This window comes from Erinaceus europaeus, chromosome 23, assembly GCF_950295315.1.
Source record: "Erinaceus europaeus chromosome 23, mEriEur2.1, whole genome shotgun sequence".
In the NCBI taxonomy this organism is placed as follows: domain Eukaryota; kingdom Metazoa; phylum Chordata; class Mammalia; order Eulipotyphla; family Erinaceidae; genus Erinaceus; species Erinaceus europaeus.
The window spans coordinates 1,086,165-1,107,991 of record NC_080184.1 but is presented as its reverse complement, the minus strand read 5'-3'; the positions used below and the strand labels follow the sequence as shown (position 1 = coordinate 1,107,991).

The following is a 21,827-nucleotide window of genomic DNA, read 5'->3' as shown; positions in this document are numbered from 1 at the left end:
TTATCCACTGCACCCCCCCCCCCAGACTGAACGTTGACTTAACTACAAAGCTTTATTTTTATTTTACTTTTTGGCAGAGTGAAGGCTTCCCTCATGGGGGACTTCACCAATCCTGTGTCACGTTTTCATTCAAAGAGACAAAAGTGTGCAGAGGGGAGAAACACCACAGCATGGGAGCTGCCCCTGGTGGCCTAGCACCTCCCATGTGGTGCCAGGGCTGGAACCAGCCATGTGCCTGGCAAAATCCCGATTAGTCTCCACGCAGACACCCATCATGGTCTGGTGCCTTTTGGCTATTCCTGGTGAGAGAGAGGGAGAGGGAGAGGGAGAGGGGAGGAGGAGGAATGAGGGTCGAGCCCAGTGTTTTAGCAAGTAAAACTTTTATTAAATAAATCTTGTTTCTCCAGACCAAAGAGAGGCATCTGGGGACGCTGGGGTCCCTCACCTGGAACACACCACAGTGACAAGAAAGAACCCCCCACAGCCAGGGCCAAGCTCCACTGACACAAAACGCAAACCACATCAACCCCAAAAAAGGTCCCTCTGAGTCCTTCTCATGTTGTTACTGGGTTTTTTTGTTTTTTGCTTTTCTGTGTGTTGTGTGCGTGTGCGCGCCTTCAAAAGTCAGGCTGGGCAGAGTGGAAAGAGCTTGTAGCAGAAATAAACATCGTACAAATCACAGAGGTCTTTGAGGCGAGTATAAAAACGGTATTGAGAGTTCGTAAACATGGACCAAGAACACAGCTCAGGGCTCAGGGCCCAGGGCGCAGGGCGCGCGGTCCTGGCGGGGCGGGGGTATGCACACGGACAGCCGGCAGGCGCACGGGGCCTCGCACGCGGCCAACCCATCCCAGACGCGCCGGTCGGCTGCTTAGAAGAATTTTTTTGTTTTCCTTTTTTTTTTCTTTTTTCTTTTTCTTCTTTTCTCTTGGTGAAAAGTTTCTAGCGGTGGTAGTTGTCTGGGGTGGGGTCCGGGGGTGGCGGGGGACTGAATTCTGTGCTTCAAGGAGCTTGGTCCATGGTTCTGGGGTGCTGCGTGGACACCCCGCCTGTCTCCCCGCCCCGCCCCTGCCCAAAGAGGCAACAAGAAAGAAGTCCCTTGGCATCTGAGCCCCCACGCTGCTCACTCGCTTGCCCTCCCTCTCCCTCTCCCTCTCCCTCTCCCTCTCTCTCTCTCTGCTCAGAAGGGCTGAAAGAGGAAAGGGAAGAAAGTCTTCTTGGCAGCTGTGAGAGAAGTGGAGTGGGGGTGTGGGAGACAGCATAATAGTTCTGCAAACCAGCTCTCATGCCTGAGGCTCCCAAGTCCCAGGTTCAATCCCCCACACCACCATAAACCAGAGCTGAGCAGTGCTCTGGCAAAAAAAAAAAAAAAGAGAGAGAGAGAAAGGGAGAGAGAAACAGAATGGGGGGGGGGTCGCTGACCCAGTACAGGCTGGGGTCCTGCGTTGGCAAAGGGAGTGAGTGAACCCCAAGCTGGTGATGCAGAGCCCAAGGTCTGTCCTTGGGGGGCGGTTGGGGAGGGGTCCCCCAAACCCTAATGGTCCCCCCATGACAGAAAGGTAAGACCTGTTGGTTGCTTGGTCGTACGTGTAAGGCTATGATGGGGGGGGGGGGGTCTTGTGCCTACAGGGACAAAGGGGAAACAAGGGGGGACGAGGGGGGCAGTGGGAGGGTCTAGAAGTTGCAGTTTGGGTCAGGGAGACTATTGTCGCCCGTGGGAGGGGGGTTTCACATCCTGGAGCTCAACGGTGGGGAGCTGGGGTGTGGGGGTGGTGAGAGCCCTCAGGCTAGGGGTCGCCCCCTGCACCCCATGACCCGGCCAGCCGCAGCCCTTTGGGGTTTAGAGGCCGACCCCCCCAGCTGAATGAACCCTGCTGAGTGAGCGGAAAAGTTTGGCCCCAAAAATAGATATAAACTGTCTCCTGCCGCCCCCAGACGTGGACAGGGGGAAGTAGCTGTGTCTTGGGGAGTGGCAGGAGGAAGTGGTCCAAGGGAGCGCCCCCCCCCCAGTTCCCGACCCGTCCGGGAAGGGCCCCAGCCCCGCTCCGTGCCACCGTCTGGACTGTCACATCTGGGGGTGCAGGCGGGCGTGGAGGGGGTGCAGGGGCAAGCGGAGGAGGGCTGGTTCCAGACTCCGCGTGGCTCGGAAGCAGGGGGACCCCTCACCTGGAGGGGAGAAGGGATGCAGTTGGGCGGGTAGACAGAATCACCTCCTGCCACAGCCCCCCACCCCAGATCTTCTGGGGGTTCAGAGGCCGACTCCACCAAACTGAACCCCATCTAGCAAGTCAGATGTTTCTGCTTCCTTCTCTCTCACCCAGCCTCCAAATCAGCCGCATCCCACTTGGGGGCAGTGGCAGTGGGGTCCCCAGGTTCTGGACACAATGTCCGTCCTAGTGACCCAGAAAATTAGGGGGGCTGGCCCCCATTGGTCTGCGGGGAACTTGGGGGGCTGGGCTCAGTTCTAGGGATGCCAAGTCTGGGGTGTCCTCCAGTGTCCCTGGGGGTCCCCTCTGTCCTTCCCTGTCCCTGCGGGCCCACTGCTGGTCGAGGGGGCACAGAATACGTCCACCTCACTGGCCTCTGGGGCTCACCTGCCCAAGTGACCTGGGGGCTCACTGGGTGGGGCCGGGGCTCACCTGGCTACCCACAGCCTGGGGGGGTTTAGGGGGGTACCCAGAGTCCTTGGGGCTCACCTGGCCTCCCGCAGCTGGGGGAGGGTCAGTAGGGGTGCCCGGGGTCCTTGGGACGCTTTAACTGCACTTTTAGTCTCTTCATCCCAACCTGGAAGCCGTTCATGGCCTGGATGGCGCTCTGTGCGCTGGCCGGGTTGTCAAAGCTCACGAAGCCTGTGGAGACGGGCTGGTGGGCAGGTGCGGGGGGCTTGGGGGACACCCGCTCTGGACACTCAGCCCCTCCCTCCCCCCAGGGGGGCCCGCTGCTCCTCCCTCCCTCGCTCCCTCCCAGGTCCCCCTGGAAGCGCCTCCCCCGTGGTGAGGTCACTGGTGCAGAAGCAGGGGCCCCGGGCCCCTAGTGGGGCACATTCCAGAGAATGGACGACAGAGTGAAGGAATGAGTGAATGAGTAAAGGCATGCATGGACCTTTGAGTGAACAGATAAATGAAGGAATGAGTGAGTGAATAAATGAATGAATGAGTGGGTGAGTAAGGCATGGACGGACCTCTGAGTGACTAGATGGATGAAGGAATGAGTGAGTGAATAATAGAAAACAAGAACTGGATGGGTGAATGAATGAACCAGTCGGATGGATGGATGGATGGATGGATGGATGGATGGATGGATGGGTAGATGGATGGATGGATGGATGGATGGATGGATGGATGAATGGGTAGATGGATGGATGGATGGATGGATGGATGGATGGATAAATGAACTAGTCACTGGATTGATGAATGAATGAATGAACCAGTGACTGGATGAATGAATGAATGAATAAATGAATGAACAGGTAAATAAGTTAGTAGATTACTGAATGAATGAGTGTACAAAGAGGTGAATGAATGAATGACTGGGTGAGTGAGTGAGTGGCTGGATGGATGAGTGAGTGAGTGAGTGAGTGAATGAATGAATGAATGAGGCAGTGAATTAATAGACAAATGAGTGAGTGGATGAGTGAGTGAACAATGAACACACAGGTGGATGGATGGATGAGTGATGGACAAATGAGTAAATGAATGAGTGAAGAAGGAATGCACGAGTCCACGGACCGGAGAGCCTGGCTGCCCAGACAGGGCCTGGCGGTGTCTCCCCTGTGCCCGCCCGCCCGCCCAGCCCACGCAGGGACTCACCAAAGCACTTGCTCTGGTTGGTGGCCCGGTCCATGAACACCTTGCAGGAGATGACGTTGCCAAAAGGCAGGAACATGTGCGTCAGCTCCGAGTCGCCAAACTCCTGGGGGAGGTGGTAGATAAACAGGTTACAGCCCTCGGGACCTGCAGGGGAGAGAGACAGTGAGCCCGGCCCGGGGCCTCGAGACTCTCACTGACGTGGATGGGCCCAGAGATGGCTCCTGAGCCCAGGCACCGTCTGGGAGGCACTATGGAGCTGGGGGAGGCTCTGGGGCTGTGCTGTCTCTATGTCTCTGTATATCTCTGTCTCTTAGCCCAGGGGCAGTGAATCTTTTTTTTGACACTGATTTCATTCAACATATGAGCGCCCCCCGCACCACCCAACAAAAACAAAACAACAAAAAATAATAATAAAGCCTAGAATTCAGACTTGGTGATTCTCCAGACCAGGAACAGGGGGCAGGACGCTGTTATCCGCGCTCGCCCGTAGCCTCATTCAGAAATGCAGGCGGGTTGCCACAGGTGCTGGCCCGCCCACCACGCATCCATTCCTCCACTCACTCACTCACTCATTCCCCCACACATTCATTCACCCTCTCACTCACTCATTCCCCCACGCATCCATTCACCCTCTCACTCACTCATTCCCCCACGCATTCATTCACCCTCTCACTCACTCATTCCCTCACGCATTCATTCACCCTCTCACTCACTCATTCCCCCACGCATCCATTCACCCTCTCACTCACTCATTCCCTCACGCATTCATTCACCCTCTCACTCACTCACTCATTCCCCCACACATCCATTCCTCCACCCACTCACTCATTCCCCCACGCATTCATTCACCCTCTCACTCACTCATTCCCCCACGCATCCATTCACCCTCTCACTCACTCCCCCACGCATCCATTCCTCCACCCACTCACTCATTCCCCCACGCATTCATTCACCCTCTCACTCACTCATTCCCCCACGCATCCATTCACCCTCTCACTCACTCATTCCCCCACGCATTCATTCACCCTCTCACTCACTCACTCATTCCCCCACACATCCATTCCTCCACCCACTCACTCATTCCCCCACGCATTCATTCACCCTCTCACTCACTCATTCCCCCACGCATCCATTCACCCTCTCACTCACTCACTCACTCCCCCACGCATCCATTCCTCCACCCACTCACTCATTCCCCCACGCATCCATTCACCCTCTCAGTCATTCATTCCTCCATTCACTCACCCACTCTTTCATCCACCCACTCACTCATTCATTCATTCATTCACTCACTCACTCAGACATTTTCCCGAGAGTCCAGTGCTTTACCCACAGCGCCACCTCCGGAATAGCCAGCTCAGACATTTACAGCTCCTTTCTCCATTCATTCATTCATTCATTCATTCATCCATTCATCTACTCAGTCATTGGCCCTTTCACTCATTCTTTCACTTCACACACTCTTTTGTTCAGTCACTCTTTCATTCACACATCCATTCATTCATTCATTCACTCATTCATTCAGTGGCGCATTCATTCCCTCCTCCGTTCAGTCACCGGTTCACAGATTCACCCACCACCTGTTCTCTCATTCATTCATTCATTCATTCATTCACTCATTCATCATTGGAAGCCTCTGGACAGCGTGTCCAGCCTTTGGAAGCGTGTCCCTTTGCTCACGAGTTGCCTCGCCCACGAGGTGACAGTCCGCGTGGCCGTGGCCGCATGCACAGCCCGGGTTCGAGCCCCCGCACCCACGGGAGGCTCCTGGCGCTAGTCTGTGGCCCGGGGCGGGCGGGGGGCAGGTCGGGCGACCCCGGTTGCCAGGCCCCGGGTCACCGGCCCTTCTCAGGAGACCTGTCAGTCCCGGGCTCTGGGGGCGCAGTGGGGACCGGGTCCCCCCAGACAGGGGCAGCCGGCAGGCCCCATCTTTCAGAGCCCAGGCAGCGCTGGAGGAGCCGGGCACCCTCCGCAGCCCCCAGCAGCAGGCTGGGGGAGCCCTCGCTGTGTCTGCATGCCCGGGGAGGCGTGGCTGTGCGGCGGGGTGGGTGCGGGCCCTCACCTTCTCGCTGCTGCTGCTGCAGGAGAGGCGGCGGCTGGGGGACGTTGTGCGCGATGGGCGTGATGGCGGCAGCGGGGTACATGGCTGCGGAGGGCAGAGGGGCGCTGAGGGGCGGGGCCGGCGGTGGGCGGGGCTTCGCGGGGCGGGGCGGGGCCACGGCCAGAGAAGCCAGTGCCCGGTATTGGGGGTGGAGCCACAACTGAGGCAGGGCCGAAACTGGACGCTGGGGGCGGGGCCAGGCGCTTGTGGGTGTGGTCGGGGCCTGTGGGCGTGGCCGGCCTCGTTGAAGGGCGGGGTCGAGGCAAAAGCTCGGCGGGGGCGTGGCCTTGGGAGGGACGGGCCACCTGAGGGAGGCGGGGCCCGATAGCCAGTGAGGGGCGGGGCCAGGATGGGGCAGGAAGGCTGGGTGGCGGTCTAGGGGCGGGGCTCCTGGCGGGGCGTGGTCTCAGGGGCGTGGCCTCCGGCCTCCCTACCTGTATACTGCTGGACTCCAGAGAAGGCGGGATGGAGGGTCTCGGCCACCGTGGGGCTCTGTGCTGCGGGGGCAGAGGGAGGGGCTGAGTGGGGCGGGGCTCCCCCGCACCCCCAAAGGGCCAGGAGAGCAGCCCGCGCTCTGCACGCTGCACAGGCTGGTAAGGAAACTGAGGCCGGCACCAGCCAGGCCAGAATCCAGGTTCTGGGGCGCCCAGCGACCCTGCCGATTCCCCACCCACACCCCCTGGCTTCTGCGGGGTCTCCGCCGCAGGTCACCCCCACGCCCTTTCTCTCCGCAGACACCTAGGGCTCCTAGCCCCAGGGACAACAATGGATGGAACTGGGGGCGAGATGACCCGGGAGCCTGGCGGGTGGCGCACCTGGTAGAGCGCACACGTCACCATCGGCAAGGACCCGGGTTCGAGTCCCTGGTCTCCACCTGCGGGGGGAAGCTTCACGCGCCGTGGAGCAGGGCTGCAGGTGTCTCTCTCTATCTCCCCCTTCCCTGTCGCCTTCTCTCAGTCCCCAGCCGACAAATAAATAAATTATGTCCGTTTTACTACTAGATGGTCTCGCTTCCACATAACATCAAACGAACCGCCAAGAAAAATGTCTCTTCGCTCGTGGTGACTAGAAAGGGCGGTAGGGGGGGAGGCACAGGAGCTTAGGGGTGGGGTGGGGGTGGCAGGTCCGCCCGGTTACCTGGGTAGGGTATGAGGCCATTGGCATACACAGTCTCCAGGGCAGGGTGCCCGGCGGGGAAGGGCACGACCCCCGAGAAGCCGTTGATGGGCGCCACCAGGCCGGGCACAGCGGCAGCGCTGAGCAGTGAGGGCGAGTGCAGGCCTGCGGAGCCCGGGGGTTAGCGGGCTGGCGGGCAGAGGTGACCCGGCCCTGCACCCCCGGGCGCCTGGGGGCTTCTCACCGGAGGCAGGGGCGATGGGCGTGGCGGGCAGCCCGTTGAGGCTGACGGCGCCGATCTGCTGGATGTGACAGGGGGAGAAGCCCACGCCGGGGCTCAGGTAGGTACCCGCGGCGGACAGGACGGTGGTCTGCTGTTGCATGAGCTGGAGGCGGGCGAGGGGGCAGTGAGCACAGGTTGCGGGCCAGGGCCAGAAGCCCGACCTCGAGAGGTGCGGGGAGCAGGGCTCAGTCAGGAGTCTGGACTCGGCCCAGGAACACGCTCAGTCTGGCCTTGGTCACAGTTAAGAGTTAGGGCTGGGCCCCGACCCCACTAGGGAAAGACAGAAACAGGCTGGGGAGATGGATCCACCTGCCAACACCCATGTCCAGCGGAGAAGCAACTACAGAAGCCAGACCTCCTACCTTCTGCTTCCCCATAAAGAATTTGGGTCCAGACTCCCAGAAGGGGAGAAATGTCAGAGGGCTCTGAACCCCAATTCCATCAGGGCCCAGAGAGAAAGAGGAAGGACACGCAGAAGGAGTAGCATGTGTAGGTCTGACTTAGAAAGGAAGAGAAGGCAGGACTACATAGGAAGAGGGGCAAAATATATACACAGCTAGGCAGACAGTTACAGAAAGGAGCCTGCCTGTGACCTGGGGAGAGCTACTGCAGTCTCCAGTGGAGGGAGTCCGGACACAGGACTCTGGGGGTGGGAACAGTGTGGAGCTGTCCCCCTGTTTACTCGTGGTTTTGTAAACAAATATTAAATCACTCATTAAAAAAGTAGGCTGAGGAGACAGCATAATGGTTATGCAAAGAGACTCTCACGCCTAGGGCTCCAAAGTCCTGGGTTCAGTCCCCTGCACCAACGTAAGCCAGAGCTGAACAGTGCTCTGGAGGAGGAGGGAAAAGGGGAGGGGAAGGGGAGGAGAAGGAGGAGAAACAAAGATCAGGGCTAGTTAGGGTCAAGATCCTCAGATCAGGACTCAGAAATCAGGGCTTCCCCTTGGGATCAGGGTCATCGAGTGTGTGGGCTCCGCTGGGCTTAGTGTGGAGCCAGAGCTCAGCCCTGGGGCTGCCCCATCACCAGGGTCAGTCAACACTCATCTCCCGGACAGTTTCGGGTGTCAGTCTGGAGGTCTGGCCAGAGCTGGTCTGAACCTAGGTATGTGTGTGAGGGGGTGGGGGAGAGACATCCAGATCTGGGACTCAGCTCTGTTGGGAGGAGGGTCTTCATTTGCAAAGCGGGGTTCAGTCTAGGCTCAGGACTCCTCCCATAGGTCCCCTCTGAGTTTGGGGTTCAGACTGAGTCCTCCAGAGCTGAGTTCGGGTCATAGGTGAGAGCTCAGGAACCAGCCTGCATTTGGGAGAGTTCCCAAGTCCCCCGAGAGACAGACAGACAGACAAGGGCAGGCCCCGGGCACTCACGGCCTGCGCATAGGCACTGTAAGGGCTGAAGGGTAGGGTGAGGGACGGTGCCAGGATGCCCAGCTGGCCCACCATCTGCTGCATACGCCTCAGCGTCCGCTCCTTGTCTGTGTCAGCAAACTTGACCACCAGGCTGGAGGAGGCCCCCTGCAGGTGCATAGGACGCGGTGGAGCTGGGCACCCACGCTGGGGCCCCAGAACCTGCCCAAAGCTAGGAGGGGGAGGGTGGCTGCAAGCTGCCAGCACCACCCACAGCCACCTCTGCACAGGTCGGTGATCTGCACGCACCAGAGCGAGGTGTCTGGGCTCAGGCCGGGGACGGGGGTCAGCCAGGAGTCCAAGCTGAGCCTGGGGTCAAAGCTCCGTCTGGCTTCCATGTGATTAGGGAGCAGGGCTCAGTCAACCAGGGATTTGGGCTCAGTCAACACTGGGGTTTCATCGGGGCTCAGTCAGCTGTGAGGTTCCATCGGGGATCGGGGATCAGTCAACCCTGGGGCTCCATCAAGAGTCAGGGGTCAATCAGCACTGGGGTTCCATCTGGATGGGGATCAGTCCACACTGGGGCTCCATCAGGGATCAGGAGTCAGGGCTCAGGCTAGGTCAGGGTCCAGTGGGCTCAGCCACGCACTTTCACACACAGGCCCCTGACTCCACACTGCCACGTGCGGGCGCGCACAGACACACACAGACCCGTGCTCACTCAGCTCACATCATCACACGCGGACTCGAACACTCACAGCTAGCAGATTCAGACGCACACCGCAGACCATCACACGTGTCCTAGCACAGACATGCACCGTCACGCACGTGCAGAGTGACATGCACACAGACACTGCCTCGCATGCATAACCAAGCACAGTTGCACACGTGCATAAAGGCCGCACACCCACACGTGCACATCCCAACAGGGCCCCGATGCCCCCCACCCCCGCCTCAGTTTCTCACCGGCATGGTCTGGCTGCCGTGCAGGGCGTGGATGGCGGCCTGCGCCTCCGTGTGCGAGGAGAATTTCACAAAGGCGCAGCCTGTTCCGGGGGGGTAGGGGTGAGGGGGGCGGCCTGGCCTGGAGAATCCCACGAGCAGAGGCCACCCGGCCACGGTTCCAACAGACATGTCCACCTTAGGTACCCCACACCCCCACCCTGGGCCCTGGCCTGCACCTAGGCCCCGCCACAGCGTTCCAGACCACGCCCACTCATCTTAGCCCCCATCCTCAAATGCACCCTACACCCTAGGACTCAGCCTCAGACAGACTAGGCCCCGCCCCTGCCTAGGCCCCGCCCCTGCCCTGGAGGCAATGCTCCGGTTCACTAGAACCGCCCCTGAACTCTAGGCCCCGCCCCCGGTGCGTGAAGCCTGGCCCCGCCCCACGCCCTAGGCCCCACCCCACAGGCCCTGCCCACGCCACAAACACTGCCCCTTCCAGGAACCGCTGTATTGTAAGCCCCGCCCATCCGTGATGTAGGCCCCGCCCCTCCCGCCCCCGGCCCCGCCCACCCTTGCTGCTGCCGTCGGGGCCGCGCAGCACCGTGCACTCGTCGATGACGCCGAAGGGCTGGAAGAGCCGCAGCACGTCCTCCTCGCTCTGCTGCTTGTTGAGCATCCCCACGAACAGCTTCCGGTCCCCTGGGGGCACACGCCCCTGAGCCGAGCCCGGGGCGGGGTCCCGGCTCCCCAGCCCGCTCCTCCCTCTGCCCGCCTTCTGTCCCTCTGTCTCTCTGTCCGTCTGTCGCGGCCTCTCTGTCCCTCTGTCTGCCCATCCCTCAGTCCCTCTGTCCATCTGCCTGCCTGTCCTCTGCCCCTCTGCCTGTCTATCCCTCTGTCTCACTTTCCATCTGTCCCTCCGTCTGTCCCTCTGCCCATCTGTCCCTCTGTGTGTCCCACTATCTGTCCCTCTCTCCGTCTGTCTGTCTGTCTGTCTGTCTGTCAGTGGGTCCCCACCCCCGCACTCCAGGAGGGGACCTGGGAGTCTGCAGCCCCTGTGGGGTGGGAGAGACAGAAGCTGGGAGAGACGGAGAGGTGGCAGCAGGGAGAGACAGAGGCAGGGAGAGACAGAGAGATGAAAGCAGGGAGAGATATAGAGACAGAGATAAAGAACAGCAGGGAGAGACAGAGGGACACCATCAGGGAGAGACAGAGAGACAATAGCAGGGAGAGACAGAGACAGAAAAGTAGTAGCAGAGAGAGACAGCGGCAGGGAGAGACAGAGAGACAATAGCAGGGAGAGACAGAGACAGAAAAGTAGTAGCAGAGAGAGACAGCGGCAGGGAGAGACAGAGAGACAGCCACAGGGAGATAGAGAGGCAGCATCAGGGAGAGACAGCAGAAGGGAGAGACAGAGAGACAACAGGGAGATACAGAGACAACAGCAGAGAGAGGCAGCATCAGGGAGAGACAGAGAGACAGCCAGACACAGCAGAGAGAGACAGCGGCAGGGAGAGACAGAGAGACAGCCAGACACAGCAGCAGGGACAGAGAGACAGCCAGAGACAGCAGCAGGGAGACAGCCAGCAGGGGAGACATCTGTGGGTGTGGAGGCGGCCGGGTGCGACCCCACACAGGCAGCAGGCCCCAGCAGCGCTGCCCACCACCCCGCCCGCCCGGGGCCAGGAGAGATGCCAACTACCTCCTCGGCTCTCGCTGTCCGCAGGCTTCACCTGGATCGGCCGCGCCATCTGTGGGGGCGGGGGACGGGGAGGTCACGGTGGCCCGACCACTGGTGACCACCTACCCCCACCCCCCAGGTCCCACCTCTGGGGGTCCACGGATTCCCACTTTATCCTCAAGACCGAAAGGCGAGGGCCCCTCCTCCAGGAAGCCCTCCAGGTGAAGGGGGCGCATCCTGCAGGGACATCGCTGGAGGCTCCCTTCTCCAGGAGCCCGAGCGGGGGCACGCCTCGCCTCCTGGGCTGCCCGGGTTCGAGCCCCCACACCTGCTCTGACAGGAGCATCATGGCTGGCCTGAGATGGCCTCTCCCCACCCCGAACCCCCCGGGCGCCCCGCTCCGGATGCCAACAAGCCCCCAGCCCCACCAGCCCCGGGTCCCCGATCCCTCTCGCCACACCTGGGCACCACGTGCCCCCCATCGACTGACGGGGCCGGCTTCGCGGGCGGGGTGAGGGGGTGCAGGGAGGGGGCCCTCCGCCAGTCCCCCAGCCCCCCTCCGCCCCCTCCTTCCCGACACCTCCGGTGGCGGAGGCCGGGTTGCCATGGCGACACAGATTCACCCCAGGAAGCTGGCAGCCGCCGTCGCCATGGCAACCGCCTCCGAGGGGCCCATACAAAAGAGACTCGAATATAATCTCGGGGGAGCCGCCCCCCACTCATCCTGGGTGCGGGAAGGGGGGCCAGGGCGTCTTCCCAAGGCCAGATGGGCGCCCCCCAGAACCGCCCCGCACCCCACAGCCCCCGCCTCGCCCACCTGGAGGATGGGGTGCGCCTGGGACTCGTCCGACCAGGCTGCAGGGCCGGGCAGCCCGCACACGCCCACCCCCACCGGCCGGCCGCCCGCCCTCCACCTGCCGCCCCTGGTGGACCCCACGGATCTGCGGGGCGCCCCCATGGGCAGCTCCCGGCTGCTTACTCTGGCCGAAGGGTGGCGGGGCTGTGGGCTCAGAGAAGAAGGTGGGGGCAGCTCAGCTGTCAGAGCACAGGGCCTGCAGGGGCACCCCGAGCGTGGGATTCAAACCCCGCACCGCCTCCCCACCGCTCACAGGGCCCCCCCCCCCAAGTCGGTCTTTTTATTATTATCATAAAAGGAGAAAAGCTGAGGCGAGAGGCCTGGGGCTTCTGGCCACAGTCGGCTTTGGGGTGACACCCATTTAACATGCGGTCCACACTGTTTGAAAGATCTCTCTGTGAAGGAGAGAGAGGGAGAGAGACGGAGAGAGAGACCAGGAGGGACAGAGAGAAGGAGGGAGAGAGAGACAGAGAGAGGGAGAGGGAGAAAGAGAGGGACAGAGAGAGGGAGAGAGAGAGAGACAGAGAGAGGGAGAGGGAGAAAGAGAGGGACAGAGAGAGGGAGAGAGAGAGGGAGAGGGGGAGAGAGGGGAAGAGAAAGGAAGAGAGGGGGAGAGAGAGAGGGAAAGAGAGGCCTCCCTCTCGGGCCTCAGAGTCCAGTGCTCTGCCCACCTGGAGCCGACTGTCCCCGGTTTCCTGGGCATCTACCAGTGCAGACCCTGGCTGACCCCCATTCTCCGAGGTCCGAAAAGCTAGGCCTCTGGGATCCGAGGGCCCAGCTGACCAGGGCAGTTGAGGTCGGTGGTGAGGAGTAGGGCCCGGTCTGGACCGCCCCGTCAACACTCCGGCCTCCTCCTCCTCCTCCTCCTCCTCCTCCTCCTCCTCCCTCACCAGGACCCCAGCCAGGCCGAGCTCCCCTGCCCTGGAAATGGCCACGTCTCCCTAGTGCCTGGGCTGGGGCGCCATGCAGGAAACCCACAATCAGGCCTTCTATTTCTGAGACTCTCTCGCTCCATCTCAAACCCTCTTGGGGTGCTGAGCAGGGCCCTGAATGTAGACCAGCCCCCCATCTGCTTCTCACCATCAGCATTCAACAGACAAGACCCCGTCACCCCCAAAAAAAAAAAAAACACCTATGACATTCCTGTCCCCATGTCACCCAATGACACATTTCTCAGGAAGCAATTCATCTAGGCAAACCACACCTGAATTCAGGTCATGGAATACTATGCTGCCCTGAAAAGGCGCCGGCTGCTAGAGCGTGCTGTTGAATCTCACGCACTAAGCGGCCGGCAGTGCGTCCTCTAGAGAGAAAAGCAGAGGGGGCAGGGGGGCAGGGGGCATAGAATCCGACTCCCTTCATGTTTGGTCAAAAGCAAATGGGGGGGTTGGGGGGTAGCTTACCCGGCAGAGCACACACTGAATTCACCCTGCAGGGAGACTGGGATTCGAACCCCCGGCACCACATGGGAGCACCATGTGTGAAGGAAGCTCCAGGAACAGTGCTGTGCTGTCTCTCCTCTCTCTATCTCTCCTGCTCTCTGTCTCCCAACCTCCATCATCCAAAGGAGGGAGAGGAGGGAGCCGGTCAGGGACCAGGTCCCAGCAATCACTTTGTCGGCAAAAAATAAATACGATACAGTCAATGACCATTTCCAGGGCTTCCCTGGCCCCACTTTCTATTCTTTTTTGAGGAAGAGCCAGGGGAAAGAGCCAGAGCCCACCGTCAGTGGAGCTTCCCAGCGCACCACATGGCTCAAAACAAAAACAAAAACAAAACCAGAGAGAGAGACCTTGGCCTTGAGCCCTTAACTCTAGAGAACTGGGAACCATCAGGGTCTGAGCCCTGGCCTGGCCTGGGGGGCCACCCTGTGCCTGGAACATTCTAGACTTTGCCCCCCACCCCGGTCTCTGGGGACAAGCAGAGGCCCTCCCACACCTGGCTGCTTTTGTCAATAAAGTTTTGTTGGCACAAGTCCTGTCCGTTCATCTCCCGGCAGGCTCAGAACTGGCCCACCCCCACCTGTCACCACGCACAGGGACCCGGGTTCGAGAGCCGTTCTCCACCTGCAGGGGGCAGGCTTCACCAGCCATGGAGCAGGGCTGTGGGTGCCTCCCCTCCGCCCCCCCCCCCCCCGCCCCTCTCCCTCTCTCTCTCTCTCATGATTAAAAGCAAATAACTAAGAGGGAAAGGCAGCACAGGGGTTCTGCAAACAGACTCTCTCGCCTGAGGCTCTGAGGTCTTGGGTTCAAGCCCCAGCTCCACCATCAGCCAGAGCTGAGCAGGGCTCTGGGATCACTCTCATTAGAATAAGTAAGATTTTTTAAATATTTTATTTATTTATTAGTGAGAAACAGAGGAACAGAGAGAAAGAACCAGACGTCACTCTGGTCCATGTGCTGCCAGGGGTTGAACTCAGGACCTCATGCTTGAGGGTCCGATGCTTTATCCACTGCACCACCTCCCAGACCACTCTATAAGTAAGATTTTTAAAAGAAGAAAGAAAGGCAAGAGGGAAGGAAGGGATGGAGGGAGGGAGAGAGAGGGAAAGGAAAAGAGAGGAAGAAACAGAAAGCAGAGACACCACAGCCCTGCTCCACCACCCAGGAAGCTTCCCCTATGCAGACGCTCCCATGTGGTACCAGGTGCTCGAACCCGGGTCCTCAAGCACAGTCAGGTTAGTGCTGTCCTGGGTGAACTACTTCCCAGCCCCTCTTTTTATTTTAGACAGAGGAGAGACAGAGGGAGGAGACAGAGAGAGAGGAGAGACAGAGGGAGGAGACAGAGAGAGAGGAGAGACAGAGGGAGGAGACAGAGAGAGACAGAGAGAGAGGAGAGACAGAGGGAGGAGACAGAGAGAGAGGAGAGATAGAAGGAGGAGAGACAGAGGGAGGAGACAGAGACAGAGAGAGACAGAGGGAGGAGACAGAGAGAGGAGAGACAGAGGGAGGAGACAGAGAGAGAGGAGAGACAGAGGGAGGAGACAGAGACAGAGAGAGACAGAGGGAGGAGACAGAGAGAGAGGAGAGACAGAGGGAGGAGACAGAGAGAGAGGAGAGACAGAGGGAGGAGACAGAGAGAGACAGAGGGAGAAGACAGAGAGAGAGGAGAGACAGAGGGAGGAGACAGAGACAGAGAGAGACAGAGGGAGGAGACAGAGAGAGAGGAGAGACAGAGGGAGGAGACAGAGAGAGAGGAGAGATAGAAGGAGGAGAGACAGAGGGAGGAGACAGAGACAGAGAGAGACAGAGGGAGGAGACAGAGAGAGAGGAGAGACAGAGGGAGGAGACAGAGAGAGAGGAGAGACAGAGGGAGGAGACAGAGAGAGAGGAGAGATAGAAGGAGGAGAGACAGAGGGAGGAGACAGAGACAGAGAGAGACAGAGGGAGGAGACAGAGAGAGAGGAGAGACAGAGGGAGGAGACAGAGAGAGAGGAGAGACAGAGGGAGGAGACAGAGAGAGAGGAGAGATAGAAGGAGGAGAGACAGAGGGAGGAGACAGAGACAGAGAGAGACAGAGGGAGGAGACAGAGAGAGAGGAGAGACAGAGGGAGGAGACAGAGAGAGAGGAGAGACAGAGGGAGGAGAGACAGTGTCAGAGAGGAGAGAGAGATGGAGAGAGAGACCTCAGCCCTTCCCCCCTCCCACGGAGGAGCTGCCCCCGGCGCTGGCTGTCTGTGGTGCTGCCACGGGGTGCTGGGGCTCAGGCCTGCCCCTACCGACTGAGCTATGCCCTGGCCCCACTGCTTTGATCTCTGCCCAGAGCTGCTGGTTTGGGGGTTCCCGCCCCTGGTACACAATGAGGTGCAGGCCCCGGGCCCTGCCGCCCGGCCTCCCCTGCCCCCGGGACCTTTGCACGGCTGCCCTCTGCCTAGCCTTCGAGGGGGACGCCACCTCCTCAGGGAAGTCCTCCCAGATTTCCCAGTCTCACTGGAAGCTCCCAGCTGCAGCCACCTCCCCTCTCTCTTGGGAAGGGACCCCGACTCACCCCCGGCAAGGTTTTCTGTTCGTGCAGGGCAATCTGAGCCTTGATGGCGGAGTCTCTGGCACAGTAGGTGAGGAAGGCACAGCCTGCAGTGGGCAGAAAGGAAGGGGCGCTGGGATGGGGATCTGCAACCCCAACTGCCCAGCAGCCCAGAGGTGGAAGGGTGGATGTGCATTCCCCCTGTGGAATAGTACTCAGCCCTGAAAATGACAGGTCCTTCTGGCCCCAGCCCTGCATCTTTCTCACAAATATAAGAAGGAAGGGAGGGAGGAAGGGGGGGGAAGGAGGAAGGAAGGGAGGGAGGGAGAGAGGAGCAAGGGAGGGAGGGAGGAAGGAAGGGAGGGGAATTTTATAATTTATTTATAAGAGAGAGGGGAGGCGCATCACTCAACCATATGTAACGCCAGGGACGGAACCCAGGCCCTTGCAGTCTGAACTGCAAAGCTCCAGCCTCTGTGCCACCTCCCGGCCACCAGAAATCAATCTATAAAGAATCACAACAGGGCCAGAGATACAGATCCCTGGGCAGGGCCGTGCCATGCCATGCCAGGCAAGAGGCCCCGTCCCAGCCCGGGTACCACAGGTGGTAACAACACAGCAACAGAGGAAGCTCTGGCGCTGTGTTACCTCTTTGCCTCTCTTTCTTGACAGTCGGGGCAGAGCAGTGGCCTTGCACATTGCAATGGTGAGAGAGAGGGAGCGAGGTTGAGGCGGGGAGATAAGAGAATTGGGCCTGGCAGCCAGGAAGCACCTCGCCCAGCAGAGTGCGCACTCTACCATACGCAAGCCCCCAGCACCACATGGGAGCACCCTGCACAGGGGAAACCTGATAAGCTGTGGGGCAGGGCTGACGTGGTCTCTCTCTCTCTCTCCTTCACCCCCTCCCTCCTCCCTTCCCTCTCCTCTGCCAAGAATGGTGGTGGGGTCCTGGAGACCCAGAGCCCCAGTAAAGACCTGCAGGCATAAAATGAAAAAAAGAGAAAAAAGAAGAAGAAAGACAAGAGGATAAGAAAAGGAAAAAGAAGGGGCTGGGTGGTGGTGCACCTGGCTGAGCGCACGTCCCCGGTCCCCACCTGCAGGGGGGAAGCTTCCTGAGTGGGGTGAAGCAGGGCTGCAGGGGTCTCTCTCCCTTGCTCTCACCTCCTTCCCCCTCAATTTCTGGCTGTTTCTATCCAATCGGTAAAGATTAAAAAATATATACTAAAAAAAAAAAAAAGAGAAAGAAAGAAAAGAGCAGAAAGGAAGGAGGAAGAGGAGAGGAGAGGAGGGGAGGGGAGGGGAGGGGAGGGGAGGAGAGGAGAAAGAAGGAAGGGGAAGGGGAGAGGGAGAGAGGGGGAGAGGGAGAGAGGGAGAGAGGGAGAGAGGGGGAGAGGGAGAGGGAGCCGGTGGCGCTGTCCGTGGTGCTGAAGACTCGCTACAGTCAGGACTCTCAGGGTGAAGAGCGCCTGCCTCCCCAGCTGCTGGGGGCCTGAGGCCGTCGGGCCCCCCAGGACAGCGCACGCTTTGCTGCGCCCGGGACCCGGGTTCGAGCCCCCGTCCCCTACCTGGACACCTGCCCACAGCCCCCCGAGTCCCAGCCCACCCGCCCTGTCCAGCCCCATCGCCCACCCATCTGCTCTGCCAACCGCCTCCCCAACCTCCATCCACATCCATTCTGCCACCCACCCCTTCAGGCATCTACTCACTAGCACAGCCACCCACCGTCCCTCTATCTGTCCATCCATCATCCACCCCTCCATCCATCCACCCATCTATCCATCCATCCATCATCCTCCATCCAGCCATCATCCATCCGCATATCCATCTACCCACTCATCCATCCGTCCATCCATCCATCCACCCATCCATCATCCACCACTCCACCCTCCAGCCAGCCACCTATCCATTCACCCATCAATCCATTACCATCCATCCATCTGTCCGTCCATCTGTCCACCCACCCACCCATCCACCCACCTGTCAATCCATTCATCCCCCCATCCGTCCATCCAGAGGGTTCTAAGATCTCTGTCTCTCTCTTCCTCTCTAGGCAACAGCAGAGCCCCAGGATGCCTTCATGGATCAATCAATCAATGGATCAATCAATGAATGTAACTGGAGGTCACCTGCCCTGGTTGCCTCCTCCAGAAAGTCCTCCCAGAATTCTCCACAGCACCTTGGCTGCCCAGACCTCCATGCCCGCACCCCCGCTGTGCCCCCCCACATACACCAGGCTGGGATCTGGGGGCAGGGCGGCCAGATTTGGGGGGGCACAGGGTGGGGGGCAGCTTGAAGAGGCCTCCCTGCCAGAAATGACATTCCAGCCCCCCACCCCGATTTCAAACATCCCCCAGCAGACTCCACGGGGCGTGGGGGTGGGGAAGCTGAGACACGGGGCAGGGACAGACCCGCCACCACCATGAGCGGTCCAGCTTGGGTCCCCACGGGAACAGTGGGCGGGCCCCCAACCCCAAACCCTCTTTAAGACAAAAACTGTCATTTGCATGTGGAGGGGGTTCAGGGCCAGGCTGCAGGGAGGTCTCCAAAAGGCTCCTGTGCAACAACAGCTGGGGAGGGGGAGGCTCTCAGCCCCCCACTTCCTGGCCTGAGCCCCCACTCCAGACGGCCTCGAGACACCCCATTTTCGGCCCATGGAGGGGAGACTCCTCTGTGTCTCTCCATCTCTCTCCCTTAAAAACAACCCCCCCTTCCTCAGCCCTGTGCCCCCCGAGATCCAGGGGTGCCGCCCGAGCCCCCCAATCTCACGGTCCCAACGCAACCCCTCTGGAGTTGGGGTGCCGGCTGCTTCCTCTGGCCCACGGTCCCCTCTTGGCACCCTGTGGGGGCTCTGGGTTTGGGGGCTGGGACCCCCTTTCCCACACAGAGGAGCCCACCTGCCTCAGTTTCCCTGTTCGTGGAGGCTGGAGGTGACTGTGGGGTGGGGGGGGGTCTCTCCCGGCCAGCCCCTGCGAGGGCACCTGGGGCTCCCCCAGACCGACACCCCCAGAGAGTCGGCCGGAGGTGGCCAGACCCCATGCTCGCACAGTGGGAGTTCCCATCCACCCCAGCATCTGTCCATCTGTCTGTCCCTTCCTTCTGCTGAGGACTGACCACCGAGCCCCTCGGGCGGGTCCACCCCCCAGGACCCTCACAGGCCAGGCGAGGCCTCCCCGGCCCCCCTCAGGTGGGGGGCTGCCACAGGGCCAGTTCTGGGGACAGCCTGACCCGGAGCCCCCCCGGCACAGGGACACAGACGTCTGTGTCTGGCCACAGGGACCCCATGAGGCGCCCCCCCAACGCAGCAGAGGAAAAGGGGCACCAGCCCACACCCCAGCGCCCCTTCCTGCCCACGGCCCCGCTCACGTTTGGGGGTGGGGGTGGGGATGAGGTGGCAAAGGAAAGAAAGGGGGAGGGGATCCCCAGGCCCCGTGAGCCCCTTCTGTTCCTTGGAGCCAGGATCTCCGTCGAGCATGTCTGGGGGTCCCGGGAGCGCCCAGTCCCACGGGAGTCCTTCCAGAAGTGGGTCCATGAGACGCGTGCGGGCGCAGGGGGGTCTTCAGCTTGGGGGGCCCTGCTGGGCCATGGGAAGGGAGCACATTTCCAAGCCGACCTTTTGCGGGGGAGGATGGCTGATGGCTGAACTGAAGAAGAGAGGAGGGAGGGGTCCGGGAACTCCCCCAGAGGGTCCTGTCCAGAGTGGCCTCCGCCACCGGGGCCTGCCCTGCTCACAGACTCATTCATCCGTCCGTCCGTCCATCCATCCTTCCATCCGGCCGCCCATGCATGTAGGGACCCACTCTGCCTTCTTGCCATATGGAGAGAGGGTCACGCGGGGGTGTGCGGGGGTCTGAAATAGGTCACGGGCCCCGGCCCCCCCGGGGGGCTTTGGGGGGTCGGCACAAAGCATCGAGATCACCCAACACCCCCATTCCCACGCCGGCGGGGGCAGGGAAGCGGGAGACAGGCAGGGCCCCCATCCCGCCCTCCCCCCACTTCAGCACCCCAGGCAGCGCCCGGCCCCCGCCCCCCCCCCCCCCGTCGCCACCCGACCCCGGGTGCTGGCCGAGGTGACAGGGCACGCAGAGAGGGGTGACCGGCCCCCCCCGCCCCCTCCCTCCCCCTCCCCCGGCCGCCTGGGTAGTTACCGCTGGTCCCGGGACCGTCCCCCTGCTTTGTGGCGACGTCCACCCGAACGGAGGCCGGACCCGGGCGCCAACTTCGGGCAGGGGCGGCACCCCCTCCCTGGGGAAGCGGGGCGGGGGGAGGCGGGGAGGAGGGCGGGGAGGAGGGAGGGGACGGGGGCCGGGAGGAGGATGTGGGTGTCGGGCCAGGCCGGGGAGAGAGGAGAGGCCGGGGAGCCGAAGCCGGCGAGCGAGGGAGGGAGGAGGGAGGAGGGAGGAGGAAGGAGGGAGGAGGGAGGCGGCAGGCAGGGGTGGGTGGGGGGAGAAGGAGCGCGAGGGGCACCCGGGTGGGGGTCGGCGCCCACCTTTGTGCAGACCGGTGTAGGGGTCCTTGAGGACGGTGAGCTCGTAGATGCGGCCGAACTGCTCGAAGAGGGGGGCCAAGTCACGCTCACTGAGGTGCCGGGGGATCTGGCCCACGAACAGCTTGATGGCGTCCAGGTCCTTGGCGCCGTCGGGCCGGGCCCCGGGGGGCGGCAGCTGCGGGCGGCGCTCGCTCTCCGTCAGCCGGACCATGGTGCCCACCGGCCCGCGCCTCCCGCCGCCTCCGCCGCCCCCCCACCCCGCGCCCCCCGCAGCATCAGGACCACAAAGGGGAGTCGCAGCGACCCCTAGCGGCCCAGGCCCGCATTGCAGCCCTCCGGGTGGGGTGGCCTGCCCTGGGCCCGGCCTTGCGGCTCAGGGGGGCTGCCCCCCAGGGGCACCCTGCCCCCCAGAACGCCTGCCCACCAGGGGACCCTGCCACCCCGAACACACTGCCCCCAGAACACCTGTCCCCCAGGCATCCTGCCCCACAGAACACCTGCTCTCCAGGGCACTCTGCTCCCCAGAACATCTGCCCCCCAGGACCCAGCCACCCCAGGCCACCTGCCCCCTGGGCACCCTCCTCCCCCAGGACACCTGCTCCCCAGGACCCAGCCACCCCAGGACACCTGTCCCCCAGAAATCCTGCCCCACAGAGAATGCCTGTCCACCAGGACACCTGCTCCCCAGGGAACCCAGTCCCACAGAACACCTGTCCCCCAGGACTCAGCCACCCCAGAACACCTGCCCCCCAGGACACCTGCTCCCCAGGACCCAGCCACCCCAGGACACCTGCCCTCAGGGAACCCTGTGCCCATAACAACTGCCTCACAGAACACCTGTCCCCCAGGACCCAGCCACCCCAGAACACCTGCCACCCAGACACCCTGTCCCCGAGAACACCTGCCCCCTAGGACACCTGCTCCCCAGGGCCCAGCCACCCCAGGACACCTGCCCTCAGGGAACCCTGTGCCCAGAACATCTGCCTCACAGAACACCTGTCCCCCAGGACCCAGCCACCCCAGAACACCTGCCCCGGCACCCAGCCCGCCAGAACACCAGCTACCCAGAAAACCTGCACCCCCATCTGGGCCGAGCCTGGGGCACCCGGAGAATCTTGCCCAACCCTGCATCCCACCATCTGGACCTAACCTGGAGCACTCTCAGGGGGTCTGCACCCCCAGGACACCTGCCCCCCCCCACCCTAGCCGAGCCTGGGGCACCCAGTCTCAGGGTGCCTCA

General features: G+C 61.5%; 1 protein-coding gene across 9 annotated transcripts; it reads right to left on the bottom strand.

Moving 5' to 3' along the window:
• Positions 1–360: 360 nt before the first annotated feature.
• Positions 361–20,920, bottom strand: CELF5 (CUGBP Elav-like family member 5). 9 transcript variants are annotated; one of them, XM_016188993.2, is made up of 13 exons: positions 20,588–20,916; positions 16,126–16,208; positions 11,304–11,352; positions 10,175–10,303; positions 9,623–9,702; positions 8,678–8,824; positions 7,271–7,412; positions 7,048–7,191; positions 6,345–6,407; positions 5,872–5,955; positions 3,810–3,953; positions 2,697–2,849; positions 361–2,166 (listed from the first exon to the last, which is right to left on the bottom strand). In XM_016188993.2, exons 1-12 carry the CDS (start codon positions 20,796–20,798, stop codon positions 2,722–2,724), a joined length of 1,404 nt encoding a protein of 467 aa, XP_016044479.1. In that variant the 5' UTR covers positions 20,799–20,916; the 3' UTR covers positions 361–2,166; positions 2,697–2,721. The 9 variants fall into 9 exon arrangements, with proteins under 9 accessions (XP_016044479.1, XP_016044478.1, XP_016044483.1 ...); XM_016188992.2 differs by having other exon boundaries at positions 11,301–11,352; positions 20,588–20,915; XM_016188997.2 differs by lacking the exon at positions 20,588–20,916 and adding an exon at positions 20,247–20,341 and having other exon boundaries at positions 11,301–11,352.
• Positions 20,921–21,827: the final 907 nt, after the last annotated feature.

Excerpts from the sequence above, each read along its gene's own strand:
- CELF5 (XM_016188992.2), bottom strand. The coding sequence starts at position 20,798 with ATGGTCCGGCTGACGGAGAGCGAGCGCCGCCCGCAGCTGCCGCCCCCC. Across the intron at positions 8,825-9,622 it reads ACGGCAGCCAGACCATGCCG|GGGGCCTCCTCCAGCCTGGT; the intron begins GTGAGAAACTGA and ends ATGCACCTGCAG. Across the intron at positions 6,408-7,047 it reads TGGCCTCATACCCTACCCAG|CACAGAGCCCCACGGTGGCC; the intron begins GTAACCGGGCGG and ends CTGCCCCCGCAG.